Source organism: Notothenia rossii, assembly GCF_949606895.1.
Source record: "Notothenia rossii genome assembly, chromosome: 9".
Classification (NCBI taxonomy): Eukaryota; Metazoa; Chordata; class Actinopteri; order Perciformes; family Nototheniidae; genus Notothenia; species Notothenia rossii.
In genome coordinates this window covers 60,048,922-60,076,070 of record NC_136907.1, presented here as the reverse complement: position 1 = coordinate 60,076,070, position 27,149 = coordinate 60,048,922, and the positions used below count along the sequence as shown (strand labels likewise).

The following is a 27,149-nucleotide window of genomic DNA, read 5'->3' as shown; positions in this document are numbered from 1 at the left end:
TTATTTTAAATTACAGAAAACAATCCGGAAAACTGCAAATTATTACCAATGAATGTTGTTTCTATTCGATAAATAGCCGTTAGTAAAGCGGCGCATATCTATGTGAAACGAAGCTTAAAGCGGGGCATGAAAATGGCGATCTGCGGTACTTGTGCAGTCTTCGGTTAGGACAGAGAGATGGGATGATGCTGCTGCGTCATGACCAACAGCAGACAGGGTCCCTGGACGGGAGCCTCCAATCCCTCCACTCTACATGCACACACCCACAGCCATCACATAATCCACAGGAACATCAAGTTTCACTGTGAAATAGGCGTCCCGTCAACTTATTAGCAGCATCCAAATTCAAGCAAAAAAGGCGAAGAATTTTTTTTCGCAGAACGAGCATGCAGGAGAAGCTGAGCTTCATGGCTGTAGGGCAACCAGAGGTTTCTGAAACATGCAGAACCCTTCACAACAGTTCCCTCACCGTAGAAAAGAAAAAAGGCAGCTCTGTGTTGCCTCAAATATTTTCGGCTTCACTCTGTCAAAATAGCTAAATCATAGCGTCCGAATGGACAGTCAGCTGAGAAACCAAAACCTTGCACAATAGCAGAAAATACCACTTAAAAGGAAATGTTTCCGTGCAGAATATCACACTCCTTCGTATTGAATGTGTCATAGTTTAATATCCATATATGCACAGCAAAAACGGCAGTCACGGACCCATAATGAATATTGTCTGATAATAGATGATCGAGGCCCAATAAAATGCAAAAGTCCGCAAATATTACCAGCAACATAACCGATACGATTTGATCAGAATAAAAAGGTTCCAATAAACAAAATCCATCAAACTCATCAGACACTGATCAGTATTTACGTATTTGAAAACCCTTAAGTATAATATCCAAAGCAACACATGGAAGTATAATGTTTGTCTTTAGGCTGACCAAATTTGAGCTACAAAGTTCAACAATTCAAAATGGCAACTATACAAAGAGATGAGACGGGGAGCGAAGATGAGAGATCAGGGTTTCCAGATTAAGTACATCTGTGATCTGTGGACCAGGCGAGGACAGCAGTCCTGTTAACCTGTTAGGACGAGATGAAAGGGGGTCGGCGAGGAGATGGAGCAGGTGGAGAGGGACGGGTAGAGATAGTGGAGGGAAGTTCTTGTATGGCAGGAGTAAGGAGCTATATGGGGCAATTTCCCAAAACATCAGAATCAAAATAGGCCCGGTTTGCGAGGCCCGATGTTGTGCAATCATTTTTATTAGCGTTCCTGAGTGGAAAATGTTTCGAGTGATGCATGCAGACGCTTAAATAAAATCTACGGAGAACATAAAAAATAAACCTTAACCTCGAAATTGCATCTTTGAATACCAAAGTGCATGCTTTCAAACATTAGTCTAGATTATCCCCTCTCCCAACACGATATTCTGAAGTCGAACGTACGTACACTGCAAACCTTTGTGTGCAACATTATCATCTTTTTAAAAAAAGAGTTACCGTGGATGCGGCAGAGTGCAACACTCACCCCACTTTTGGTTCAGAGAGAAGCCGGACAGGCTCAGGCAGATTCTCGGTCCAACATCCTCCGAGCCGAGAAGCAAGAGGTGCCAGGCGAGACACGTGGCACTGGCATACCCAACCACAGCCCGCAATCCTCACACCACCATAACCCCCCCCAACCCTAAACTCCCCCTCCTTCCTCTCTCCACCTGCTCTCCAGCCCCCCCCCAAACACACACAGAGTCCTGCCTCCAACTTGCGGCTCCCCCCCCACCCCCACATCCTCAGCCAGCGAAAAAGTCCAGTCGTTTTTCCAGTTGCCATGTTTTATTTGTTTACGAGAGCGCTGCTGCAGGAAAGAGGAGAAAAGAAGATGAAGGCGAAGTAAAAGCAGTACGCAGGGAGCGCTGTTATTCAGAAATCCCTTTTTATTATTTAGTTCCAGAGGAGAAAAAGTCGTGCGAGGAGAGAGAAGTGTCATCTCTGAAACAGTCCTGGTCTGATAGTGTTGAAGTGGCTCACAGGGCAGCAGCAGCAGCTGGCAGGCTCAGCGTCACAGGATCCATCCTTTCTTTAAGACTTTGTATTCAGTCAGAGCAGAGAGCGACAGAAAGCAGGGAACAAAAATACCAACTGAGAGACAGAGCACTTTGCTATCAGCAGAGTCCAACGGGCTGAGGGAGACCACGCGAAAATAATTAATGAATAGGCAGCAAGTAACTCACTGTTGCTAGAGAGAGGGAAAGCTAATCCTGCGTTCTGATTGGCTGCTGCTCAGGCCATGTGCTCCACAGTCACCAGAGAAGCCGGGCAAATCAAGGAAATGTTCTAATATTAGAAAATGTATCCAGGCAGTGATCAAACATCTGAACCAAACAACTCCAGCTTTTCCCACACGCCTGACTTTTTTCATCAGTGCATCCTTGATGACTGCTCATCATCTTTGATGCATCGGTGATTCAAATCAAATGAAACTGCCACAGGATAATGATGAAAAACAAAACATGGAAAAACTGAAGGCTGCGTGTGATTGGAGAGAATTCCATGAGTCATGTTGAAGTGGAGCAATGAGGTGAAAGGAGAGGATTTCTGTTTTCCCGAGTTACCAGGATGATGAATGTGATGATTATATGCAACTAAAAGAAAGCAAAAGAAATGCTGGCCTTTATAAAAAGAAACATGATGAGAAACTATGACAAAATCCACTCCAAGTGCAAGTGTACTAGTAAAGTAATGAATACTCTATAAATAATATACAATTATATTTCAACAGCCACAGTTAGTATCAATATTATCCTTATTTCACATTTGCTATTTATCTCACTCACGTTAAGTTTAACTGCGGGGGAAAGTGAGACCTAGATTGAACGCAAAATGGCATTGAGATTTCCTCCGCTGTCTGCAGACATCGCATGACTTGATTTGTTTAGTCAGCCACTGGAGCTCTGACCTGTTCATTATACACCGGTATGCATAATGTCAAATAAGCTATTCAGAGCGTCACTAACACAGTGGAGTGAGACAAGAGCGACTGATACAGCTTGAAGATATACTCATACTGCCCTTGACTTTAATAGTGTAGTTTGAACTAAAATATTGATTTTTTTACTTCTGATATATTCATTTATAAGATTATTTCATTTATAAATAGACCCCAGCACTAACTAAGAGTTGCAACAAATTGTCTTTTAACTGATTTGTTGATTGACAGAACACTAATTAGCATTTCATTTATTATTATGAGTTATTTTCTCGAAAAACATGTTCAAGGTTGTTTTAAGGTTCCAGCTTCTCCAATGTGTGAAATTCCTGCTTTTCTCTATTGTATCTTGTTGAAGGAATATGAATCAATCTCTAAGACTGTTGCTCTGATAAGACAAAATATGAATTAGGCTTTTAACCCCGTTTCCTTATATTGTTAAGCCACATGTTCACTAATGTATATACTATATGGTGCTATACTGTATATTAGGGGGGAGTGATAAAGATATTATCATATTGTATGGTATTTAAAAAATGAAATGTTGATAAGATGCTATATGCAATAGCAAGTTATATTTTCTAGAAAAATCTAAAGTTTGAGTGGATAGAAATAACATTAATGTAAAAATAAAATGTTTTGCTATTTCAGTGGTAACTCATACGTTAGGTATAGGACAATATTTGACTTTTTTCGTAATAATGAACTTGCTATCCAATGTGCAAATATACCATACTATATGCCAGGTTTCTTAAGCACTTCAAACTTTGTTTGGCAATTGTATTGCCGAATACTGTATACACTGATAATGATTTATCGGCAACAAGCTAATTACAAGCCCTTATATCAGCCTGGCCATTTAATCGTTTCATATTAAATATTAGATTACCCACATGGAACATACCTCTTGTATGAAACTAACTTGTCTTGTAAATCTGTCACCTAGTTATCAGTTACCAATGCAGATGAACAAGTTTCTCTGAAGGCCTGAGGGTGTGGTACATCAATCATCATCATCATCATGCATTGCGACTTCATCAACAGTTACATCTTTGTAGTACAGGGTTAAATTATGTAAACCCATAGATTTGTTCAAACGTTTGAAACATGCCTTGGCAGATCTACTGCAAACATAGATAGATATACATTCTCCCTACGGTTGGGATTATTTTTAAAAGAGAGCTTGTGAGTTAATAAATTAGAGAATGCAGTCTTAGTTAGTAGTACAGTGTTCTTACACGAAAGGATAACACTGTCATGTCTCAGAGGCACACTTTATGGATTTCATGCATCCATAAAGAAAGGCTGCAGTCTTCTGCTGTCCTTAAGTGAATTTCACCAACAGAAATACATGCATTATACTAAGTTCAAACATTTACGTGGACACCCAGTTATGCTTTAAAGTGAGTGTAGGCTCTTCACGGCCCTTCTGGTGAGGAGCTGACTACAGAGTCACCACGCATGCAGCCTGGCCTCCAGCCATCTGTCCACATGGAGCTGAAAAATCTACTGCGCCACAGGCAGCGAGGACAGGCCAACAACACAGACGCTTGTAAAGGACTCATTTTCTCAGCATAAAATGTGGGCTTAGGCATTTTATGATTTAAGTTATGTTCACCTAAATTCTATCTGTCCTTAATGAAGCTGAAAAGCTCACTTCACTAAGTAGAAACATCTGCTACGAAGATTATGAAGCACTGAGACGGCACTGTTCTGAAAAGTCAAATACACCACAAGGCTCTACAGTTAAAGACGGCTCACTGTATTTATCAGAAAATATAAGATGCAGGCAATTCAACGCCTCAAATATGCTACCTTAAGTCTCTGCAACCACAATGTTATATGTAAACATTGTGTCTGGAACAAAGAAATACAATCTGACAAACCTGCAAAGTCAGCACTAGTTGAAAATAACACAATACTTTTTACTCCGAAGTTAGTATGTAGGCCAGAAAGTGGTTAGTAACCAGGCCTCGTACTTTATATATATATATATATATAGATATAAAAGCATAAAACCACTAACCTCTCCATAACTAACTCTATTTTGCCTTAACGTGAAAATATGCTGGCAACAGGCAGTGGCCTCCATTGTAAACACAGCAATGACAAATCCAATCAAATACTTATCCCATCCGAGAGATTAATGAGTAACCGCTTTTATTTGGCTGGCGATGACGTAATGCGAATTAACTGGTACCTACATTACATCTATTTAATTTGCAAGTCTGACTTTCATTCTATCAATTGGAATTTTGATATTATAAAAAAGTCTTAAGATGTAAATATTGTTCCTGAAGACAAGTCAACAAGTCGGTGATGTTTTTCCAACTCCAGTAAGCAATTGGTCACATCCAGGACAGAGCTTTCGAAAAGGTATATTACAACTGACTAACTATATTTGTATAAATAGCCTCACTTATCTTCCTGGAAAGTTAAGACAATCATACTTTTGTCAACTATCAGATTTTATTTTTTCCCTTGGGTACCAGTCCCAGCCCAGCTTGTGCAGCTTTTCCAAGGGGAGTAACGTTTAAGCTGTCCTTAGATCCGTACTCTGCTGCTATTTCCATCAAATAACACCATTTCAGTTTAACTGGGTTGCTGAAGGACGTGTAACAAAAATAACCACAGCTGTACTCCGGTCTCGTGGAACTTGAAGTTAGCTGATGTTTTATGCAGCCACTCCAAGAAACGAAACTTGGCATTTTAGGAAGTCTTCACTTATTTTGGAAGAAACAAGCTCTGAGAGTCATTTGGAGCATTTTAAGACTTTTAAAAGAAGAATGAAGGCTTTGCCACAAGTCGTGCTTCACATTGATAAAGCAGTATAATTTACATTTAAGTTGCATAATGCTGGATTCAGTAATTACAGGAGAAAATGGGTCTCCACACAGTTGAGTGGCTTGTCTTATTATGCAAGTGGCACAATTTCAATAAACTGATGCATGCCAAATCCTCAAACCAGGGAGGCACACACATCATGTCAGGCCTTCAGCTGTGTTGGCCTCCTATAGTCTGCAGTCAATGTAAAGGCACTGTTATACTGACTAACGTACCAATGGTGGTACACACATGGAGTACATTGCAAAGTGTGGCTTCTTTACTGTGTTAAGGTCCTGCAGTACAACTTGTTAGCACCATTTAACACATTAAGCATTTAACTACACAAAGTAAATCGGAGGTTACAATTCTGAAAAAGTTGACAGCTTTTATAGATACTAGCTAGTTAAAGTCCTCTTAAACGTGTTTTCAAGTCATAAAGAAACAACACAAAAACAACTTCAAAGCTATAAATAATAAAAATTAATGTTTCAGTAAGTCAACTGTCCAACTGTCGACAAGCACCGGACAACATGCTGCACGACGAGCACACGATACATTTACATACATACATACTTTTTTATCGAAATGTGTACTGCTGCGCAAAATAAATTAAATGAACACAAAAATAAATCCCGAGTTGTAACATTTAAACCAGGGCACGAGTCAACATCGTGAAGCTGCGTGTGCACACTTGCAGCGCTTCCACCATTTTCCAGTACAGTGGCCGTACTGGAAATCTGCAATAACTTGGAAAAACTCACCCGCAGATATTTCTTGACTCTTCTCACTTTAGGTTGCGGAGCTTTAAACTCTCCCAAGTAGAAGACAAGAGTCCGTGTGGCGCTTTATTTCGGACGATAGCTTCTCAGTGTGCAGTAAACATCAGGTATACCTTCGGTTCACTTACTGCTTCGCTTCTTTCTCTCGCTCTTTCTTTCTTCTCCCGTTCATGACTCCCTGCTCCCCTACACAGCCATTTTCCAGCTCAGCACGGCGCAGGGAAGGAGAGTGTGTGGGAACTAATATGAGGAGGGCGGAAAGGGACGATGCCGAGCGGAAAATCCCGAACGATCAGTGAGGGGTCACCGGATTGACTCGGCCCATAATGGTAATTTGAACCCATTTCAACTGCAAGGCTGCTTTCCCCCTACTGTATACTTTAAATTCTTTTTTATTTAAAATAATCCTGTCCTTATGAAAAAGACTATATATGTGAAATCTGTGTCTTTTCCCATGTTTGAACATCCTCAAATGTTCACTTCAAGTCACTTTTTACAAACAATATCTTACGTTTTTTCAAAGTTTAAAGATGATTCATACTGTACATGTGACTGGTTTGGATTAAATGTGGAAAACTGTGTGAAGAACAACTGCCAAGGACAAAACCTGAATTGTATCTAGCGAGTCAAACGTGTATCTTACATTGTTTATTATTGCTACACATAGTGCAAAATATGTAATCTATATTTAGATTATATATGCGTTTATCTGTTTAAAGTGCCACACATTACCGGCATAAAACCAAAGAAAGATTTTTGATTGTTTATGGTGTCAATTGTTTACCTTGCATTTGTTGTTGTTTGAGGGACAAATGACGAGGACACACACACTCTGTATTCCTGGACCTTGTAGCCCGTTTGCAATGCATTTATTTCAAGCACTGTTAAGACAATTAAAAAAAAATGTCACACGAGTCTGCATCAGATACCCACATTGTAGGAATTTCATAAAGGCCAGTTTGTCATCTATGAACAAGGGGTTGAATGGAGAGCCACAACTTAAGTGTTGGGGAAGAGAAAACAGTTGAGCCCCCATATGAACACATTGAGTTTATCACACACACACAAACACAAACACACTGGAGCTCCATTTTAATGTGTGATGCCAAACACCTAACATGGACAGCCTATCCCCACAAAATGAAGTCTTGGTTTGAAGAAGTATAACATGATGATACAACTTAAGGTCGAGAGATAATATGGCTGTTTGGAGGTGGTACAAAATAAAGGGATCTTAAATAACATACCATGATGTTAATTGCATCAGAAAATCGCTGATAAATCCTACAGAGACACACAGTTTCCTCACCGATGTGTAACAAACAAGCTTCTAACAATCTATAAGCACCGTTTAAGGTTTAGTATGTGCTAAACATCAGTTATAAATTCCCAAATTAATAGTTCCCTCTACTCCAAAATCCAACAGGACAAAAGTCTTATCTCTGTAAAATTAATTAGTTTAAATATTCATTTTCGGTTGCTGATCAAAACAGTTTCTGAATAAAACCAATAAAGAACAGCTTTTTAAAAAAAAGGAACAAAAAATTCTAAAAGAAGATAAAACCAAAAGCAATTTGTTCACATTTCTTAACAAGACGCTAATTTTAAAGACCAAACCAGTGACTTGGCATCAAATTCAAGAAAAACTAAAAATATGTTTTAAAATAGTAGGAATTTTATACTGGGATGTGAAACATGCACAAACCTCTGAAGCTGATCACAACATGAGATTAAGACCCTGTCACATAAGTGACATTACACAATGCATCCGAGTCCATCTACCGTTACAAGGTCACTTTCAAAAAACACTTTCAACAGCTGTTATAAGGTCCACCATTGTTTATACAATATACATCAACAGCATGGGCTATTAGTACTGCAACAAGACTGTTTCCATATCAAAATATACAAAAAGGAGATCACCCCTACTCATTCCTTCATCCGCGCAGGGCTTTTGGTTGACTTCCCAGTCATTCACTTTTTTTTTTTTTAAATAATTTAACAAAAACCATGAGCACACACATATTTGCACTAAAATGTAAACAATCATTCATAACACCCATTTTAAGAAAACAGCCAAGGGAACTAGTTTTCTTTGTGGCATCAACTGTACAACTTTTCAATCCATCAGTGAATGAAATTGTCCTGAAATATTAAAAGGTGCGCTAACTTTTATACTGATACGACAACTGGTGCACTTCAGCTAGACAAGGTTTGTGGGGGGGAGGTGGACGGAGGCTCGATTCAACAAGGGTGACAGGGACAACAGTCTGCTTATTGAGGGTAGTCACAAAGCTTTATCTAGACACCTGTGTTGATCAGTGACACACTTTTTTTTACAGGACAGAAAGGAAGTGGACGTATAGCCCATGCATACATGAAGCTTCTTATGTACAACTACAGTACCTCTGTTTAAATGGTTCCTATGGCTAAACCATGCTTTGGCACCACAGCTAGGCCCTTGAGTATTGAGCTGTTGATATTTTTGTCAAAATATTGATACAAGGCCTTTGTTCTATGAGTCTAATTGTGAGCCACCACAATCTGTATGATGGAGAGTCAGCTAAATCTTCTTGAGTCTATAATACATTATACGTCACAGGACAAACACCGTTGGTTTGTTTTAAAGACCCATACGGAACAGGAAACAACACCCAATTCTACACAGGTATTGAGGTATAAAAAAAATAGGGTACAATATTGACTGATGGTACCTGCCCTTTTCTGCAACTGCTATAAAACCACAATGAAGAGTTGTTCCATGGCTTTTCTTTTGTGCAAGAGTAGCTGAAGCATCCAAGGCATTTTCAGCAACCACAAACAAAGATGAGCATACAAATCAAATTCATAAATAAGTCTCCTTCATTTAAAACAAAAACTATTTACAAAATACATCAGTTCCAGGTCCCACAGTGATTTGAGAACCAAGAGAGAAAACAAGCAACTAGGAAGTGGACGAAGTTGGACAGTCATTATTCTGTTAACAGTGTTGCAGGATGCATATATTACTGAGAAAAATTGATGTTAATTTGCTCTTCCGTCTTCGAGGTGATGCTTGTGATGATTTTTGACTTGGTCACAGTTTTCTGGACACATGCAAGGCCTTCAAATGTAAGTTACAGTAGCAGGTCAAAGACTCTTCTTCACTAATCAGCCTCACTGACACTCTTCATTGTACTGTTTTCCTGGCAAAGCGATACAACTAAAACCCTCCTTTGTCTTTTGACTTGGCTTTCTGCGGTGTTGTTGTACCCTGTGCTCCTCTTCCTTCCAGTTTCACAGCAGATTGTGCCTTGTCCGACTTGATCCAGGACGCCTTGAAATCCTTGGGCTGCGTGAGAGGAGGCGTTGGGCTCGGGGTTGCCTCTCTCTCCTCCAAATCGTCGAAACTCACTTCCTGCACGGCCTCCTGCTTCTTAAAGGAATCCCTTCGATCCGACAGGGCCAGCTTCCTCATCACCACCACCTCGTTGGAGTGGTGGTTGCTGCTGCGGTGTTGTGGCGAGGCGGTGGAGCGGTAGAGCTCGCTGCCTCCGCTGGCTGAGTCCTGGTAGCCTCTCTGCCCTCCAATGAACAAACCCTGACGGCCATGCTCCCCGACACAGACGAACCCAGTGGCGGTGTCCCCCTCCATGTCCTCCAGCCCCTCCGCCTCAGACAGAGGCACCTCCATGGTGTGGCGGCGGGTGCTGTAGGCCTTCCTCTCAGCATGGTAGCCCCCTGTCATCTTGTCTCCCGTCAGCTTCTCCGCTGACTGCACCCTCTTGAGGAGCGGTGAGCGCGGCGGCTCTGCGCTGCGGGGACGCACAGAGTGGCGGGTGATAGTGGGAGGGGACAACGTCTTTCCATGAAAACCCTGAAGAGACTTGGGGTGATTCGGGAGGCAGGATGGAGAGCACTGCGGAGAGAGGGGCTGAGGAGGCGGGATGCAGGCCAGAGGTGAAGGAGGGATGCTGCTGGTGGACTTGCAGCGGCCTGCTTTGGTGTAACGACCCAACACATGTAGGGAACTGGGGCGGGGCTGTGGGACAGGAGAGTTAGGGGAGCTGGAACACGGAGAGGAACTTGAATCTGCCGAAATAAATAAATAAAACAGCTTAGGATGAGTATATTTTTCACAACACACAAAGTGATTGACAGCTTCCTTTTAAGATAAGATAAGATAAAACTTTATTTATCCCCTTGGGGAAATTCAGGCGTTTATGGCAGCAACAGGGTCAGAGTTAAAAAAACAGGATTCACACAAGGTAAAAATAAAGACAAAATAGAATAAAAAATAATAATACAAAATGTTTGTAAAATAAAGTGATAAAGTAACTGTTGAAAGAAGGTATCACAGTAAAATGTTGAGCATTTGAATAAAGATATATTTGCACAAGTGTGCAGATTAAGGATGCAAGTGTGGGGTGACCTCACTCACCTCCAGAGTAATCGGGAGCAGGGGAGCGACACGGTGTGGATGGCCCAGGAGAGAGGCTCTGTGTGGGGGAGCCGGAGAGGCTGTCGCTGGATGACTGGTGGAAACCCGAAGAGAAGCTACGACTGCTCTGCATGGGCGGAGGAGGCGTTTGCTTAGACAGCTTCTTCAAGATGCTACGTCGTCGGCTGCACAGAGGAGAGAGGTGTCAGGTTTGTTTTGTAAATAATATTGTTTTTTGTATGCCTGTTAAGGAAAAAAGTGTCTCTTATGAGGCAAAAGGCCGACCAAAATGTAAGAGAAGGACTTTAAGAATGGAGTCATTGTAAGGTGTCAATCTGAAATCTGATACTAAGCTTCAGACATGAGTTCTATATGTCAAGCATCAAGTCACGTACCTGTCCTGTCCATCCTTCTTCTTGCTCTTCTTGCTGCGTCGGGCCATCTTTGCCTTGTAGCTGGATTTCCTGGCAGGGCCCACCTTGATGGAAGTGTTCTCCAGAGCGGTAGTCTGCAGAGTCACCCTGTTGCCACTCTGTTAAAAACACATTAACATAATCTATAAGGCATCTCTCTTAGGAGCCACAAAATGATATGCTATCACAGAATGATTTAGCAGCAAAACGTTTAAATTAAAACACAATGTAATGATCAAAATATACAACACTGTTTCATAATTGTATAAATGAATCATGAATTATCATACCTTCAGCAGCAGCTCCACGACCTCAGTGTGGACGAGTCCTTGGACCGACTCCCCGTTGACATGAGTGATGAGGTCACCGGCCCTCAACCCTGCCTCGTGCGCAGGACTGCCTTCCTCAACACACTGTGGACACAAACACACACAAAAGATTAAAATGACTGCTCAAGCAACCATCAGCTGTAACCATGACTACACCTACTTCACCTATGCAATTATCACAAACAATGTATTTATCAGTGAGAAAAACATGTAACATGTTTAATCAATCAATTACACTTTAAATTGGTTGAATGGGTTGGTTTCACTAAAGATTACCACGGCTACACCTGAGAAGACACGTACCCAGACCATGTGGTGAACGGTGTAGACGTCACTGTCCCCCATGTAGACTCTGATAGCTCGTAACGCAAAGCCGAACCTCTTCCCAGAGCTGTGGATGACCACAGGGGGCCGGAGGCAGCTGACGTTGACAGAGAGGTCCCTGCTGGGGGATGAGTCCCTGGACGAGGGGTTGGACGACAGGGACAGGGACGATTTGGGGCTTGTGGGAGGACCTGCAGAGTCATCTAGATCAGGAGGAACAGATGATTAGAAAGCTCATCAGATGAGTGCTTATGGATGGATATTTTTCCTACATTTTGCATTAGATAAAACTGCTATAACAAAAATACAATAATATTGCTTAAAGGTGGGGTGTTATTTTTGCTACGTGTGGTTTTTGGATACAGAATCATAACTAGTCAGGTGAAATTCTTCTTATCTTGGCCCCAAAGTATTTGTATTTATGATTTGTGTTTACTGCACAAGTTACACAGCATCAGGCTGTAGAGGGCACTGTAAACACATGCATTGAGATTACAGTTCTGCCTATAAAATATAACAAAATATTACTATGGCTGGAAATTGACTAAGCAACTGAATCTATTCCAACATGTACATTGTATTTTATAGACAGTATTATAATCCTGTATACCTGGGGTGATGATGAGGGACAGGCCAGAGACAGATGCAGACTTGGGGACTTTTCCAGCGGGGGATCTGGGTTTCTCTGGGGTCTCCAGCTGGTGGGCGATGCGCCGGGACGCCCCTCTGCGGAAGGACGGCCTGGTGCCTGTGCTGTTGCTCCGGAGCCGAATGCGCTGCAGGTTGGAAACCAACCCATCTAGGATAAGGACATATTGAGTGTGAGTTATGATGCTTCATTAGTGCCAAATAACAGGAGAGGAGAATACAGTCTTTACCTATCTTACCTTCTTCCTCGGCCGAGATGGCGAAGCGGGGCATGATGTCGAGGCTCTGGGTGCTGTTCATCACCAGCGGGCTCGCACTGCGCTCTGACTGGGAGGAGCTGGAGGAAGCACGAGGTCGCAGACTGCAAGGAACATACAGTGGAAAGACGATTTTAGGAAAACTTGTCTATTTACGTAGAACAATGATGTCGCAGCAATGTTCTTCCTATGGAAAGCTATAGAGCAATTACATTTTTTTTATCAATGATCCAGATTTACCGCTTATTAAGTGTAAATTGCATTACCATATGTTTGGACAAATTAGCGCTGGTATGTTTCTTTTATGTTTACATTCATCTTTTCGCCTGTATCTACTTGTCTTTCATCCTTTATTTATAACTAATGCTGTTGAAGTATGGTGATTTTAAGGGTGTCCATTATCATCTGGCCGGGGACAACATCTGGAAATTAGTAATGTTGGCTAAAACTGCCCCATTTACTGTTTTGTTTTTGTGACGGTTGATTAATGGGGACTGTCCACGACACTATAAACAAATAAACTAAACTAAACTAAACCTTGAGGAAAAAGACTACATTGTAGTCACCACTCATTCTATAAATAGAACTGTTTCACTGCTGAAGCTTCGTAACTTTGTCAGTATATGTGAGGTTACTCTATTAGGGGACACATACAATTTCATATGAAAGGTATCAAACGTACGTACCCAAAATGTCCTATTAATGGATTTATAATCCTACATGTTTTAAATCTCAGAAAAAAATTGCTTATTTGCTAAATAAAATGCTTCATATATAAGAAGAGAGAATATTAAGATAAGATAAGATGGAACTTTATTATCCCGTGGGGAAATTCAGGCATTTATAGCAGCAACAAGATCAGAGTGAAAAACAGGATTCGCACAAGGTAAAAATAAAGATAAAATAGAATCAAAATCAAAATAATAATACACCTCAATCTCACATATCCTCTAAAATGGTAAGCCATCAAGGTGAGAACGAGGTCTGGCTTCAATCCTTTCCCCTCATAATAAGGACATCCCTCTTTCCCGGTTCAAGTTCTCACCTCCCCCTGGGTCCATCTGTCCGCCTGTCTCCACTGGCCAAGTGTTTGTTTCCATCGCATGGGGAGAGGCCTCCCCTGCCCTCCCAGCGCTCCTCCTTCTCCTCGCTCTGGCTGCGCTCTGACGACGACAGGCTCTGGTTGGACGGCGTGGAGGTGGACAGATGCTCCGAGCTGCTGTACACCTGGAGCATTAGAGGAAATGGGTCACATTGATGTTCAACCATGATATCTGGACTGCTTAATCAGAAGGTTATCACCAATGTTTCTAAGATATATCTTTTAATGGTACGTGTATTTATTATTGATATATATTTATTAAAAAATAATTTGAAAAGGAATTTAATTTGCCCCAAAAGACCCAAAAACTTCACAGATATTCATGTAAATGTACATTTCCACAAATCTTGTATTAATGCTTGGCTTCAAACCTTTATGAAACGGTTTCTTACATTTTAACTCTACACAAAATGAATAATTTGTGACATAGTCAGGGCAGTACCTTGCTGAAGCGGTGAGCCACAGAGGAGAACTGTCGGAGCTCTAGAGATGATTCGTCATCGTTGGTTTCATCGTCATCATCCGAGTCCAGGTGACAGTAGCGCTCCGATCGAGCTATAAGAAACACAATGACAGTGTATTAATAATAATAAACATTCTTACTACAATTGCCATCACTGTAAAATCTCCTGGTCCAGTGTGTTTCTGTGTTTTTAACAAAGGTGTGTCTCTGTGTGCAGAAAGTGATCCATATTTGTATTGTAGTTAGCTCAGTCCATATTAGATCATGAAAGGCACCGTGTGTTTATCCGTCCATAAATCTGACTGGTCTGTAACGTACTGTCAAAGTAACTAGTGTCGTCCTCAGTCTCTAGTTGGGGTATGAATTCAGCTTTCTGTCTTAGGAGGCCATTCCAGTCCAGACCGTGGAAGAACATGTGCATCTTCACCTCAGTGGTTCCACCTGAAGAAAAATACAAATAAAAATCAGACAAACAGGTATGCTTTCATATCTGCACACCTTCGACTTGGTTTACAGTTGATCCCCAGCTACTCCGTGTCTCCTTTGATATCCTTACATCTCCCTGTTGCCTTATTAACACTCATTAGGCACACAACTTTGATGTAATGGAAAAGTTCCATGTTAATGGAACGTTTCTATCAGACACAGCCCTAAAGATTAACTGCCACCAATTGCTAAATGTGATCTTTCAAAAATATTCCTTGACATAACACTTTCCTAAACATCTCTCTCCCGTGAAATCCCCCGTGTCATGGCTGCCCTGACAAATTGTAGCAGACCTAATGTAACCTGGGACCTGTGCCTCCGTGTCTCAAAGGAACATAAAGTAGTTTTACATTCTGTTCTTGAATATATCATTTTCTATTTACGTGTACTGTATTTAGGCTTCTTGCACTATTGTCTTTTGTTGCTTTTTTTTAATTGAATTTTTTTATTTGTTTTATTGTTTATTTCTTATATAACTATGTTCTATACATATACATTGTCAGAGGACCTATTCTACACTGCAGCTTAAGTGCATATGACACTAAAACCTTTGAATTGAATTGAATTAAGAGTGTTGTGTACCCACTTCTCATCAGTTACACCCCCACCAACCTGTTCCCAGTCGATCCAGAGGGCTCTGTCTCAGCAGTCTGGTGATCAGGTCCTGGGCATCAGCCGGCAGAGAGTCCTCCCCCTCAGGCCAGATGATGTCGTCTGGACAAAGAAGAACATACAATCAACCAATGAAGGGATTTAATCACATCAAAACACAACATAAACGTTAAATGTTGGTCAATATCTATCTATGAGTGGAAAGGCTGTATGTGATGACTGAGGAGAATTGCACTAACCGTTGACCACCTGACCAAACAGCTGTTCAGGTGTTTCTCCAAAGAAAGGCACACAGCCCACTAAGAACTCATAAAGGATGATGCCCATAGCCCACCAGTCTACTGGCTTGCCATAGCCCTGCCTCAGGATCACCTCTGGAGCAATGTACTCAGGAGTACCACACACCTGATGAGAGGAAAGGAAGATGTAAGAGACAGAAAATATTGATGTTGGTTTGAGATCGTTAAAGATGAGATGAAGAGATGAAAAGAGAAGAGACAGACCTGTTTGTCGATGAACTCCCTGGTATCCTTTTCGATATGTCCTTCATATAAGTTGGTGGTCATGTTCATTAAACCGATCTTTGACAGCCCAAAGTCTGTCAGCTTAATGTGTCCCATGGAGGTGATTAACAAACTACAAAAGAAGGAAACAGAACACATCAAACGCTTACCCAAAACTTAGATTTAGACTGGGTAAAAAAAGTATCAAAGGCTGAACGCTTCTGTGACTACTTCAAAAAGATTGCCAGGCTCTAATGGCAAGTCTAAAACTGATTAAAGCTTACTTTGGAGCTACCTCAGAGCCGAGAGAGAAAGAAGTTAAATGAGGACTCACTTGTCTGGTTTGAGGTCTCTGTGTACAACCCCGTAGTTGTGAAGATACTCCAAAGCCAAGACAGTCTCAGCAAAATACAGCCGAGTCATGTCCACAGGCAGAGGACCGATGTTCTTCAACAGGTTGGCACAATCCCCACCTAAAGTACAAAGACAGACAGTCAGATGCTTTGTTTGGGCTTATAGTGGGTAAAGAATAACATTAGTCTTTAAAGACATGATATGTATGAGTGGATCATTCTAACCGTACCTTCCACATACTCCATGACCATGCAGAGGTGCCTCCGTGTCTCAAAGGAGCAGAACATAGAAACCACAAATGGGTTTTCAGCAAAGGTGAGGATGTCTCGCTCCACAAACACCTGCTGGATTTGATTCCTCAGCATCAAGTTCTGCCGGTTGATCTTCTTCATGGCAAACCGTTGACGGGTCTCCTTGTGGCGCACCAGAAAAACAGTCCTGCATGACAGGGGAACAGATGGAAGAGGACAACATGAAATTAAACACATAACAAATCAAATTGTACAGATTTTTTGTTGGTACTAACTAGTAGTATTGAAATAAGTTTCTTTGTTATTTTCCACTTAATCCAAATTAGGTTTTGGAACATAAGGCCCAGTTTGTTAATGCATTTCCATTAAGATCCAATATAAAAACAATTACTGCAAAATAATGGCTGATGGCAAATGAAACGACTCGATTGATGGGACAAGAGGAAAAATAATAAAATAATAATAATTCCCATTGGGTAGTTCCTACACTGTCCGTGCTCTGACCCAAACTACAACACATCCTCTTTTTAGTTTCATTTCCACTTTTATTGGGCTCTCTGTGGTGTCAACAAAGAATCTGAGCTAGTCGGAAACAAAGACGTCTGTCTTACTCACCCATAGGCGCCATTGCTAATGAGCTTGATGGTCTCAAAGTCGCTCTCCAGTGGTTTCCTACGAGGAGGGGTGCAGGCTGCTCGGCCCTGAATCATACAAAAAGGAAACGGAAGGAAAAAAACAGGAACTAAGTTGCTGCATTGCTCATGGAAAGCATAAATACATGCACTTCAGGACTTCATTGTGATCATATTAAGAGTTTTCTTTCCCGAAAGAGCTCTTTATATCATTTAAATGGTCGCAGCAACCCCTTGAGTGTTGTTTGTACATTTCTATTTTGCCTTTCAAACTAAGAATCACTTCATATTTCATTATAACTACTTATTTACCATCTAATATAAGCTTTACCTGCATATGTGTACCGTCTCCTGTGTCGTCAGACTCTCTGTTGGCTCTGTGGCTCGGACTGGTCTGCTCCAGGTGGACCATCTCTGAAACAGCAGCAGACACACAAAACTCCTTTTTAGATTAAAGTGGACCTATCATGCTATATTTGAATCATATATTGTAGGTCCATACCTATATAAAAACATGTCTGAACAGATCATGCATTTTAGCCATGCCTCATTTCGCTCTATTTGCTGTATTCTAGCCCTGTCTTCACACGGGCTGATTCTGTGGCAAATGAGCTGCAGCTGACCACGCCCCCCTGCAAAGGAGGGGGGCGAGGCACGAGCGTAATGTTACCATGCTGTTACCATGCCACGCAACCTCTCATTCACCTGATAGGTGGAGAGTTGCCCATATAGGCGGAGCACCCCGTTTCTGACAAGGACAATTTCAAATCTGGATCAGTCTGTATCAGCTCCGTTGCAGCCCCGTTTTTAGAGATTTGGGTATGGAGGAAAATAGAGAGGGTTGTGTTTTCTGACACTTGGTGAGTTCCCTGGAACACCGGGGACACATATTCATGTATACAAGACGTACAAAAAAGTGCATTTTGCATGATAGGTCCCCTTTAAATAAAAATCAGTGAGAGCGATGAGAGGTTATTCAACTGTTTGCGAATGATAGTAACCGACTAATGATGCTTAACGAAATTACAATTGTCACCGTTTCCAAATCACATTTATACATGATTAAGTTATAATGTCTCTGCAAACTCATTAAAGGTTTTCCAATTCGGTTGAATTACGCTCCACTCTGCTGAATATCATACAAAGCAATACTGACGTGTCGTTCTGCAGAGGGAGTACTTTCAATGGTCAATTACAGAGACTAAATGCACAGCCTTTTTAACTGAACAATGAAAGACTTAGCAAAACTAAGGCAGGATCTAATACTAGGGGGAAATCCACATTCATTAGGTGTGCTCAAGAAGAACAGACACAATGAAATCAGAAAACAAGTTCAAAGACAGCACAGGGAAGGAGTAGTGTTTTGAGTAAAGTGACATAATATGATGAATATTATATATGAAGTCCTGTCACAAATTGAAGCTTGTTTACAATGGGTAACAATACCATCTTCTTATGTGCAAAAGTTCAACATAAAATAACAGTACTTACTGCAATAATAACAATATCAAACATACAAGAAAAGTGCCATTAGAATAATGGTTTCCCCATTTAAATTATTTAAAGAAATTCTCCAGTAACATTATGATTTGATCTATGTTTATTTTTCTTGTTGAAAAGTAAACAGAAATCCAAAGGAAATAAACTCCTTACCATAGGATTTAAGTACAAATATTGTAAGACATAGGGATGCCAGCGATTATTTGATTTTTCGAATATTCGTTACAGTCTCCATAATCGAAAATTATTTTTAAAAATTCGATTTTATTTATATATTTTTGTATTATTATTTATGTTTTTCATTTTTTTCCTGGATTAGTTTCAACCAAAATATAGACTAATGCTAATAATAGTAATAGTATTAATAATTGTAAAGGGCCATTGGTCACACCACCAGTTTGTTTTACTGTAAACTTGGAGGAAGCCAGCAGCGCAGCCTGCGCTGCTACACACCGACCCCGCCCCCCCTCCGTCACACGGTCAGTTTCTGGCATCCCTAGTAAGATAGCGATGAAGATAAAGCTCTGATAATGTTTTTAATGTCATTCCTATCCAGTCCGAGCATACTGTAAACATTAGTCTTAAAGGTCTTCTCAAAAGGCCTAAATAGACACTATAGTAGGTAAAATACAGAATGCAAACAAATGAATCATCATTGCACCTTCTAAGGGATCTCTGGTGAGGCCGAGCTGGCTGATGATGTATTTGGGAATGTCTGTCTTGATGCCGTGGCCGACTTTGGCCTGATCCTCTGCCACCTCCAAACGTTGGTAAAACTCCTCTGGATCAAACTCCTGTGAGAGAGGAATTAAAGACGTGATGTGGTTTCCTTGCATTTTGAATGTCATTTATTTTGGATCAGATAAAAAAGCATTCATGACTATCACAGGACACTTTTGCAAAAGGACACAAATGCTGCTAACAACTAGTGTTCATTTTGTTGACTAAAACTATGACGAACTATGTTCGTCAACGACCTTTTTTTCCCATGACGAAAACGAGACGATGACGAGACGACACCGACGGCAGAAAACAATAACTGTAACGAAATCATCATGCAATATCGTTGACGAAAAGTGACGAGACGAAAATGTAATTTACTAAATAAAAACTATGCCAAAATCTCTCTTTACTTTTGTTGACGAAAAATGAGGAGACGAAATATTATCAAAGATAACGTTATCTCTGATAGTCAGTTTTTCTCCCAGTGGTTCCATTTCCGGTGCTGCGGCTGGGCAGCAGCTGTGTGTCTGTGCTGCGCGCGGCGGTACATTTGAATTACACCGGACAGCGGCACACTGAACTGTCAGGAAGACTCGGGTCTAACGAACCTTATTTAACAGAAAATAAAATGGCAACAACAGGGCTTGGGAGCAGTGGTCGCGTTAACCGAATACTACCACCCCCCCCCTCCTTGTCAGCGAAAGTGAGTGATAAATTGTGCACTCGACGGGTAATAATGGATTATGACGGAAATGTTACAATCCTGTCCGTCAAAATGACTGACAACGAAAAAGTCTAAAGCCACCACTGCTTGGAAGAAAGAAGCGATGTGATATTTGAGCCCATGTTCACTACCATGAGGCGGAGGAAAAAAGCGGATGCATTGTTTTATCAGAAGGGAAGCTATGTGGCCATAACACAGCTGGTAAAAACACCACAACCTGACCTGATACTCTCTGCAAAGCTACATTCTTAATCAACCTGTGTTTTTCCTCAAATAAGGACAAGATAGACTATAATCTTATTGTGAAATAAATTTGACTAAAATGATAAATTATTGGTTTTGGCTAGACTAGTTTGACTGAAATGTTCTATATAATCTGAGGACTAAAAAAGACTCAACAGTTTTCATTGACAAAAAGTAGACTAAAATAATTTGTTTTCTTTGACTAAAATAAGACTAAAATGCTCAGACTTTTAGTCGACTAAAACTTGACTAAATAAAAACAGGATGAAGGTGACTAAATATGACTAAAACTGAAAAGGAAATTTAACACAGGACTAAGACTAAAACTAAATAAAAAAATAGCTGACGAAATGAACACTAATAACAACACAACAGGAGAAAAATTAGGAAACACCATTGCTCGAGTTGATAAGTAAGAGGCTGAAAAGGTCAAACCAGTACTGTGTTTTTCTTGTGATCTTGAATTCTCATAAAAACCCACTGTCAATATTGAATGGAAAATAAAAGGACTAAAATCAAGTCTGACAAGGTAGGCTTTCTGCTTCCTAACTCCAACATGAAACTGTGTTGTTATTATTACAGCGACGACTATCATTATAACACCATGTCATCAATGTATACGAGTCACCTGTGAGGCCTGCATTTAAAAAGGGACATATATTTAGCTCTAGACTGTCAGCTGGTAGACATCACGTTGATATTATGTCCCTCCTGATCACTACTGTTTGACAGTGAGACTTACCAGACACTCCAGCAGCCTGGCCGGCCTGGAGATGATGATGAGAATCGTCTTCACCAGTTTGGTGATGATGGCCACCTCCTCGCTCTCTGAACGCTCATACGCCTGACCGGGAAAAGACAAAGGATGATGGATTATTATTTTGGACTTAATGCAATTGGCACGAGGCATAAGGCAGACAGTCCCACCCACAGAAGCTGTCTTCGCTCTGGCTCATATTATTTTTAGCATCCATTTCATCTCGGTGATTCAATAGATCTAGGCTGGTGTTTTGACATCTTGCAACAATACTCATTTCTTTTTGCTGCCTTGCCAGATTTATAAATATGAGAAAACAGTTGTGAAACCTATTATTAGCCTTCATTGTCTCCATATCTTACGCTAACATTGCTTTGCCTTGGTCAAACAGAGGTTTCAGGGCAGGTTTTAAGAGGGATTTAAGTCAGAGTTTAACCTGATCATCTGGGTCTCAACCCGTCACACCTGTTACAAGATTTGTTTTCAAAGATATCGCCTTCCAAAAGTTGGAAAGAAGGAAAGCATTATAAAACAGCAATTCTTATTCCAGAGAAGAGGTGGCGTGCAAAGGGACAAACTCAAGCACTTTAACATGTGACAGCAGGGAACAGTCGCTTAAAATAAACTCTTACTAAGACGGAAAATCATTTTATTGGCAAGATGGAAGAATAATTACAGAAATGTGGCTTTAGTGGAAATTATAGGCAGAATAATGTGCACCCTGTTGTACAGTAGGATCAACTAAAATAATACAATCAACTACGTAGAGACTGAAGGAACACAAGAAAGCACTGCATCCACTTTGTACTGACTGTGGCTAAAGAATAACTGGATGTTAACTTTGAAACGTTCTGTTTAAAGAGAAAAAGTCATTGGAGTCTGCAGCAGAAGCTCTAATCTGTTTCGCAAAAGAGGCGGCATGTACTGCAGTCAAATTGTTGCTGGAAAGGTTATGTTATAAATCATTGCATAATCAAACACTTGACAACTGCACATATTCAAGTAATGACACAAAATGACAACACAATTACTGGTCAATGAACTGGAAATAGCAACATATGAGAACCAATCATGGAGGCCATTTCTTATTTTATTTGTTTTAATAGTTTTAGTGAGGACTTTTTGCTTTTATTTGACAGTGCAGAGACAGACACTGGACATGGGTAAAGACACGGGTATGGCATGCAACAACCGGATGTTGCGGTAATATGGCATGTACGCTGTAACCACTCTATTGTGGATGTACTATATAAGCAATTTCCATTCAATGTTCCCAGTGAAGCTACTAAAGTACAGCATGCAACGTCCCAGAGGGCAATCTGAGCTACCAACAATCAGAAATCCACTGAGGATTTCTAAGAAAGAACAAAGAGTGGCTGGATAATAAGAGACACTCACCTCGTGCAGCAGCTTCTCCAGTTTCTCCTGCAGCTCCACAAAGTACCTGGAGGTGACCAGGCCATTCTGGGACTTATCCAGACAGTCCCTGGCGAGCTCCACCAGTTGGTGCTGAATGAATCCCAGCACTCCGTCAGCCAGAGGCAGAGCGGTGTCCAGGGAGACCTCAGCGATGATGTCGAGCAGCCGACCCTCCATCTGGGCTGTTGCCTGGGAGACAAGAAAGATGGAAGACTTCATTTAAAACAGTGACAGCTTCTTGACAACAATTTACTTTAGTTTGAAGAGTCGAGATTTTTATTTTGTGTAAAAAAGTGGTTAGTGGTATATCATCTTTTTGCATGGAAATGCACTTGCAAACTGAAGATGTTTAACCATTACAGCTCAGACTGAAAAAGAAATAAAAGATAAAGTGGTGAAAAGAAACGACTATACCTTAGGGAAACGTTCTTTGTAGACGTGATTCATCATGACGATTTCATTGTCAAATGTTCCACAGGTCCTTCCAGGGCTGGATGAGAAACAGAAAAATAGATCAGAGATACAGCCAATAATAAATGGATTCTACATCTGAATCATATTTGGCTCCTACGGTTTAATAAGTTAGATTTGCACATTTAATAAATGGCTTTTGGAAATAAATGTTAAATGTACAATAACCACAGCTGAAGAAGAAATTGTAATTAATTACCATGCTGTTTGAAATGTATCCTTCACAACATATGCTTTGCTGTATACATTGCCAGGTTTCCGTTTCAGCCACGCAGGAAGATATTGTTTAACTAGCCAATTTATATTACATTTGCATATAAAGTTATAATTCTTATGTATTAGCATTTCTCTGATTTGATTAAAAACATTTGAATACCAATGAATGCCTTCTTTTTAGAAGTATGTCAGAAATATGTATAAAGTTTAGTACCTGCAATGGTTGAATACCAAACACATATTAAAGCTGTAAAAACCACAACTATCAATCTTATTTAAGCTAAACAAAAGTTTCTTAAGACTAAAGCGCACATGTTGGACTGAAAGCGTTTACTGCCATGCCGGGCCATAAACCCAGCATGTTTTGAATAAAACACTAATGTGATTCAGATCAGGTTCTCATCTGCAGTATCCATGACCACATCTGTTGTGTGCACAGGGCTTCAGTTACGAGCGGGGCACCTTTAAAGCCGTCCGTACACATTACAAATCAGAGAGCTGTCACCACAAATGTTAAGAATAGCAACGTTTGGTGCCCTATGCATCACATACTACACATAACAATATCAACAAGTGACATGCAGTTACTATTTTGGTGCAACTAAAACAGTTGGAGTTGCACAGCAGGGGATTTATTAGAGGGCAATAGTTAACCCCTTGGGAACCATTTGAAGGCACTAAGAAACGCGTTGCACACCCTCTAGAGCTATTTTAGAGAAACATGGACACCTGTCAGTCATCGTATTCCACATTTAATGCACGCAGTAATTCCAGTGCGTTTTTAATAGCATTTGAAAAGTCAAATGAAACTTTTAGAGGGTTTGAATCTCGTATTGAACTGTTAAGCGTTAATGCGAATCTGCATGACATTATAGTGAAATGCATGCGGTAAGTTCTTTTTTTATTAAATAGATGTTACCAATTATATTGAGATTTTACAATTAGAGCATTTTAAGACTTTAGGATCAGCCAACCACGAACACAGTTAACAAGCCTGGATGCCTGTAAATGTTTTTTGTAACTTTATATTGGACCATTTCATATTATCTCATCAACTTAGACCTTAGAGTTAAAGATCCATATATGATATCAACCTTTATTTATAAAAGCCTTCACTGTGACCTCTTCCCCTTTGAGTACAGAGCCACTGCTTCTGCATATGTAGAGCAGTTAACATCTAGAACATTCTCTGCCATATATATATATATATATAGATTTGCAGTATACATCCATATATATATATGTATATGTGGCCCGGGCAATGACACATTAGTGAAAAGAAACAACCACATCAAGATGTTGCCAACACCCTCAACAGCCCATTATAAAAAAGCCTCCAGCAACCTCGAAACTCCCCACCACAAGTGCAGTTCATAGGGTTTGTATTAAGTGTTTAATGTGATAAATGTGACATGCTAAATGTTTATAAAATGCTATATTCTAATCCTGGGACTCAGTATAAAAATGGTACAACTTTATTCCCAGAACCACATACAATAATTATCGCCCTTTGTTCAAATCCTCCCAGCAACTACTTCATTATTTCTAAATGTAAGACGCTGAGGAACATTAAACCTACTTTTGTTGGTTTGAGGTTGAGCAGCTTTTTGTGTTTGCATTTGTGTTTACAGTACTGTTGCTAACTGCAGGCTATTCAGTGTCTGCAGCACTGCTAACAGTTTCCCTCTCATACAACGATCTCAAATCCATGTTTGAGTAAGCAGCTGTGTAATATAAGGAAAACATACAGGAGGCTGTCACTAAAGCTCAATAGCTAACAGAAAGCTAACAATTGAAGAGAAGTAACTTTGGTTCAATAATTAAAAATACAAATGGCAGGCATGACTTATTTTCTTCTCTTTCATTCACACTGAGGGCATTCATGTATTGAGTAAGCTATTTCATAATAGGCTTCAATTAGTTATTCAAACCAGAAGGCTTGGTTAACTAGCTAACCAACCCAGCTAAAACAACACTGCATTTTAGCCAAACTAGATACACTACACTACAAGTTGAAGCTTTGCATTTTGTGTTTCTTATATGTTTGAGTGTATTAGAAGTGGTAAACAGTGCCTCCTGACATTATCCCTCCTCAATTATTTTATGATTAACACACAACGTAAAACAAGAGAGGTGTGGCTCTAATCTGATTAGATTAACACTTCTCACAGTGGAGTGCTACACCAATGTGTGTGTGGTCCATTCTTCTCTGCAGTAAAGTTCTTTAATGATTCAAATCCAGGCTACCTGAGACTGCGTGAACGGAGCCTGACAGGGGGCGAGGCCTGCGCTCCTTCTTCGTCTGCCACACTCTCCGTGCTCCGGAAATGTTTGAACAGGAAGTGGAGATCATCTTGCGTGGGCTGGAAGGGCAACTGGTGCAATAACTCCTGGGAAGAAGAGGACTGTGGGGTAAAGGGAAATAGGGAATGTGGAAGAGAGAAGGAAATAATAATCAGTGAACTAGAATATATTCCAATGTTGCTATTAAAGCAATAACTGGCTAAAAACGGTTATTCCCCACTTTGCAAATGTGTATCCATATCAGGTTGTGCTTCTTTGATGATATAACAGCCTGAGTTAAATGCTTTTTCGAACAAGAGACTCACACAGCTGCTCTCTCAGATTCACTCATTATCTTGTTAATGCTCACAGTCTAAAAAGTTTCACGCTCCACTATAGTTCTGAATTAGATGTAACATTTTAAAAAGGACATGCTGAGAAAGGTCTGCAGTAAAATAAATCACAATGAATCCCTATAGTTTTCAAGAGGACTGTGAGCTTTATAGTTCTGCTCTTCTAAAGCTTCTGATTTCTTCCCTGCTGCAGCACGCCTGAGGCACGCAGCGGCGGCTGTTGTGTTGGCCGTGCATGCATTCGTTTTTTCTCTTTCCAAGACAAAATGTGTAACACGCAGCCTGGAATTTATGAGGACTCCATCTGGCTGGGATCTTGTGTTTCACTTTAGGAAGAGGTAAAGAGAAGAGGGGGTTCATCTGACCGGAGGAAATAGACGAGCTAAGCGAGACAAGAAGAGAAAGGAAAACAGAGCGAAAACTGAAAATAAGGGACAGAAAGAGGGGGAGAAAGATGCCCGAGAGAAAGAAACTAGAGACGTGTCAGAAGCGGGCGAAAGCAACATAAAGACCTCACTGACAGCGAGCCTGAAAGGGGCTTTGTGTGGGGAAGGCTGACCTCACCGTCTCCAAGCCATGTGGTTGGCTATACAACATTACAGCCGTGACAGAGGAGAACAGGCATTGTTTTTACAGCCAACTGCAGTTTTAGTAATGACTTTCTCAAGATAATTAACACGGAAACCATCAACAAATAGCTGATGGGGGTTACTGGGCCATAGCGTTTTAACTTTTCCTTGAAAGGAAGTGAGGAAATGTTAAGTCCCTACTCATGAGTGATGTCATTCAGGAAATAGAAGTCATGTATTTTAACAAGACTCATGTTATTTTAGAGATAAGGCCGAAAATTCCAGTACTTTCCCCATGGTCGAAACAGTACGGCCCAAACCATCTCGGTACAAAGTCATGTAATCAGCATGGTCACATGGTCAAATATTACCTCTTTGTTCCCATTAATTATACTGAGTTTAGAGCTGATTTCAGGAAGACAAACACACATATAAAGTAAAATGTTGTATTGGATTATTATAAAAACGTTCATTTGTACTCATTCAAGAAAAACAAAGGATGATTCAGATCTCCTGTC

The 27,149-nt window shown here is 40.5% G+C and overlaps 2 protein-coding genes across 4 annotated transcripts in view; both read right to left on the bottom strand.

Annotated features, from left to right (window-relative positions):
• Positions 1 to 6,887, bottom strand: part of pik3r2 (phosphoinositide-3-kinase, regulatory subunit 2 (beta)) — a 33,462-nt gene extending 26,575 nt beyond the window's left edge. The window contains exon 1 of one of the 3 annotated variants that reach the window (XM_079649457.1): positions 6,562 to 6,887. The gene's annotated coding sequence lies outside the window, so the exon portion shown is untranslated. Of the gene's footprint in view, positions 1 to 46; positions 194 to 1,519; positions 1,664 to 6,561 lie in introns of those variants that run through there. The other 2 variants (XM_079649458.1, XM_079649459.1) reach the window with 2 other exon arrangements.
• A 525-nt stretch (positions 6,888 to 7,412) lies between these two features.
• mast3a (microtubule associated serine/threonine kinase 3a) lies at positions 7,413 to 26,928 on the bottom strand (the record flags this gene model as incomplete). Its single annotated transcript, XM_079651023.1, has 23 exons — positions 7,413 to 10,650; positions 11,000 to 11,184; positions 11,395 to 11,531; positions 11,703 to 11,825; positions 12,045 to 12,268; positions 12,676 to 12,864; positions 12,953 to 13,074; positions 14,016 to 14,197; positions 14,515 to 14,627; positions 14,854 to 14,976; positions 15,634 to 15,735; positions 15,873 to 16,038; positions 16,137 to 16,269; positions 16,471 to 16,609; positions 16,720 to 16,928; positions 17,357 to 17,442; positions 17,705 to 17,787; positions 19,535 to 19,667; positions 21,306 to 21,407; positions 22,719 to 22,928; positions 23,154 to 23,229; positions 25,674 to 25,831; positions 26,920 to 26,928. 23 exons carry the CDS (start codon positions 26,926 to 26,928, stop codon positions 9,782 to 9,784), a joined length of 3,873 nt encoding a protein of 1,290 aa, XP_079507149.1. The 3' UTR covers positions 7,413 to 9,781.
• Between the last annotated feature and the right edge of the window lie 221 nt (positions 26,929 to 27,149).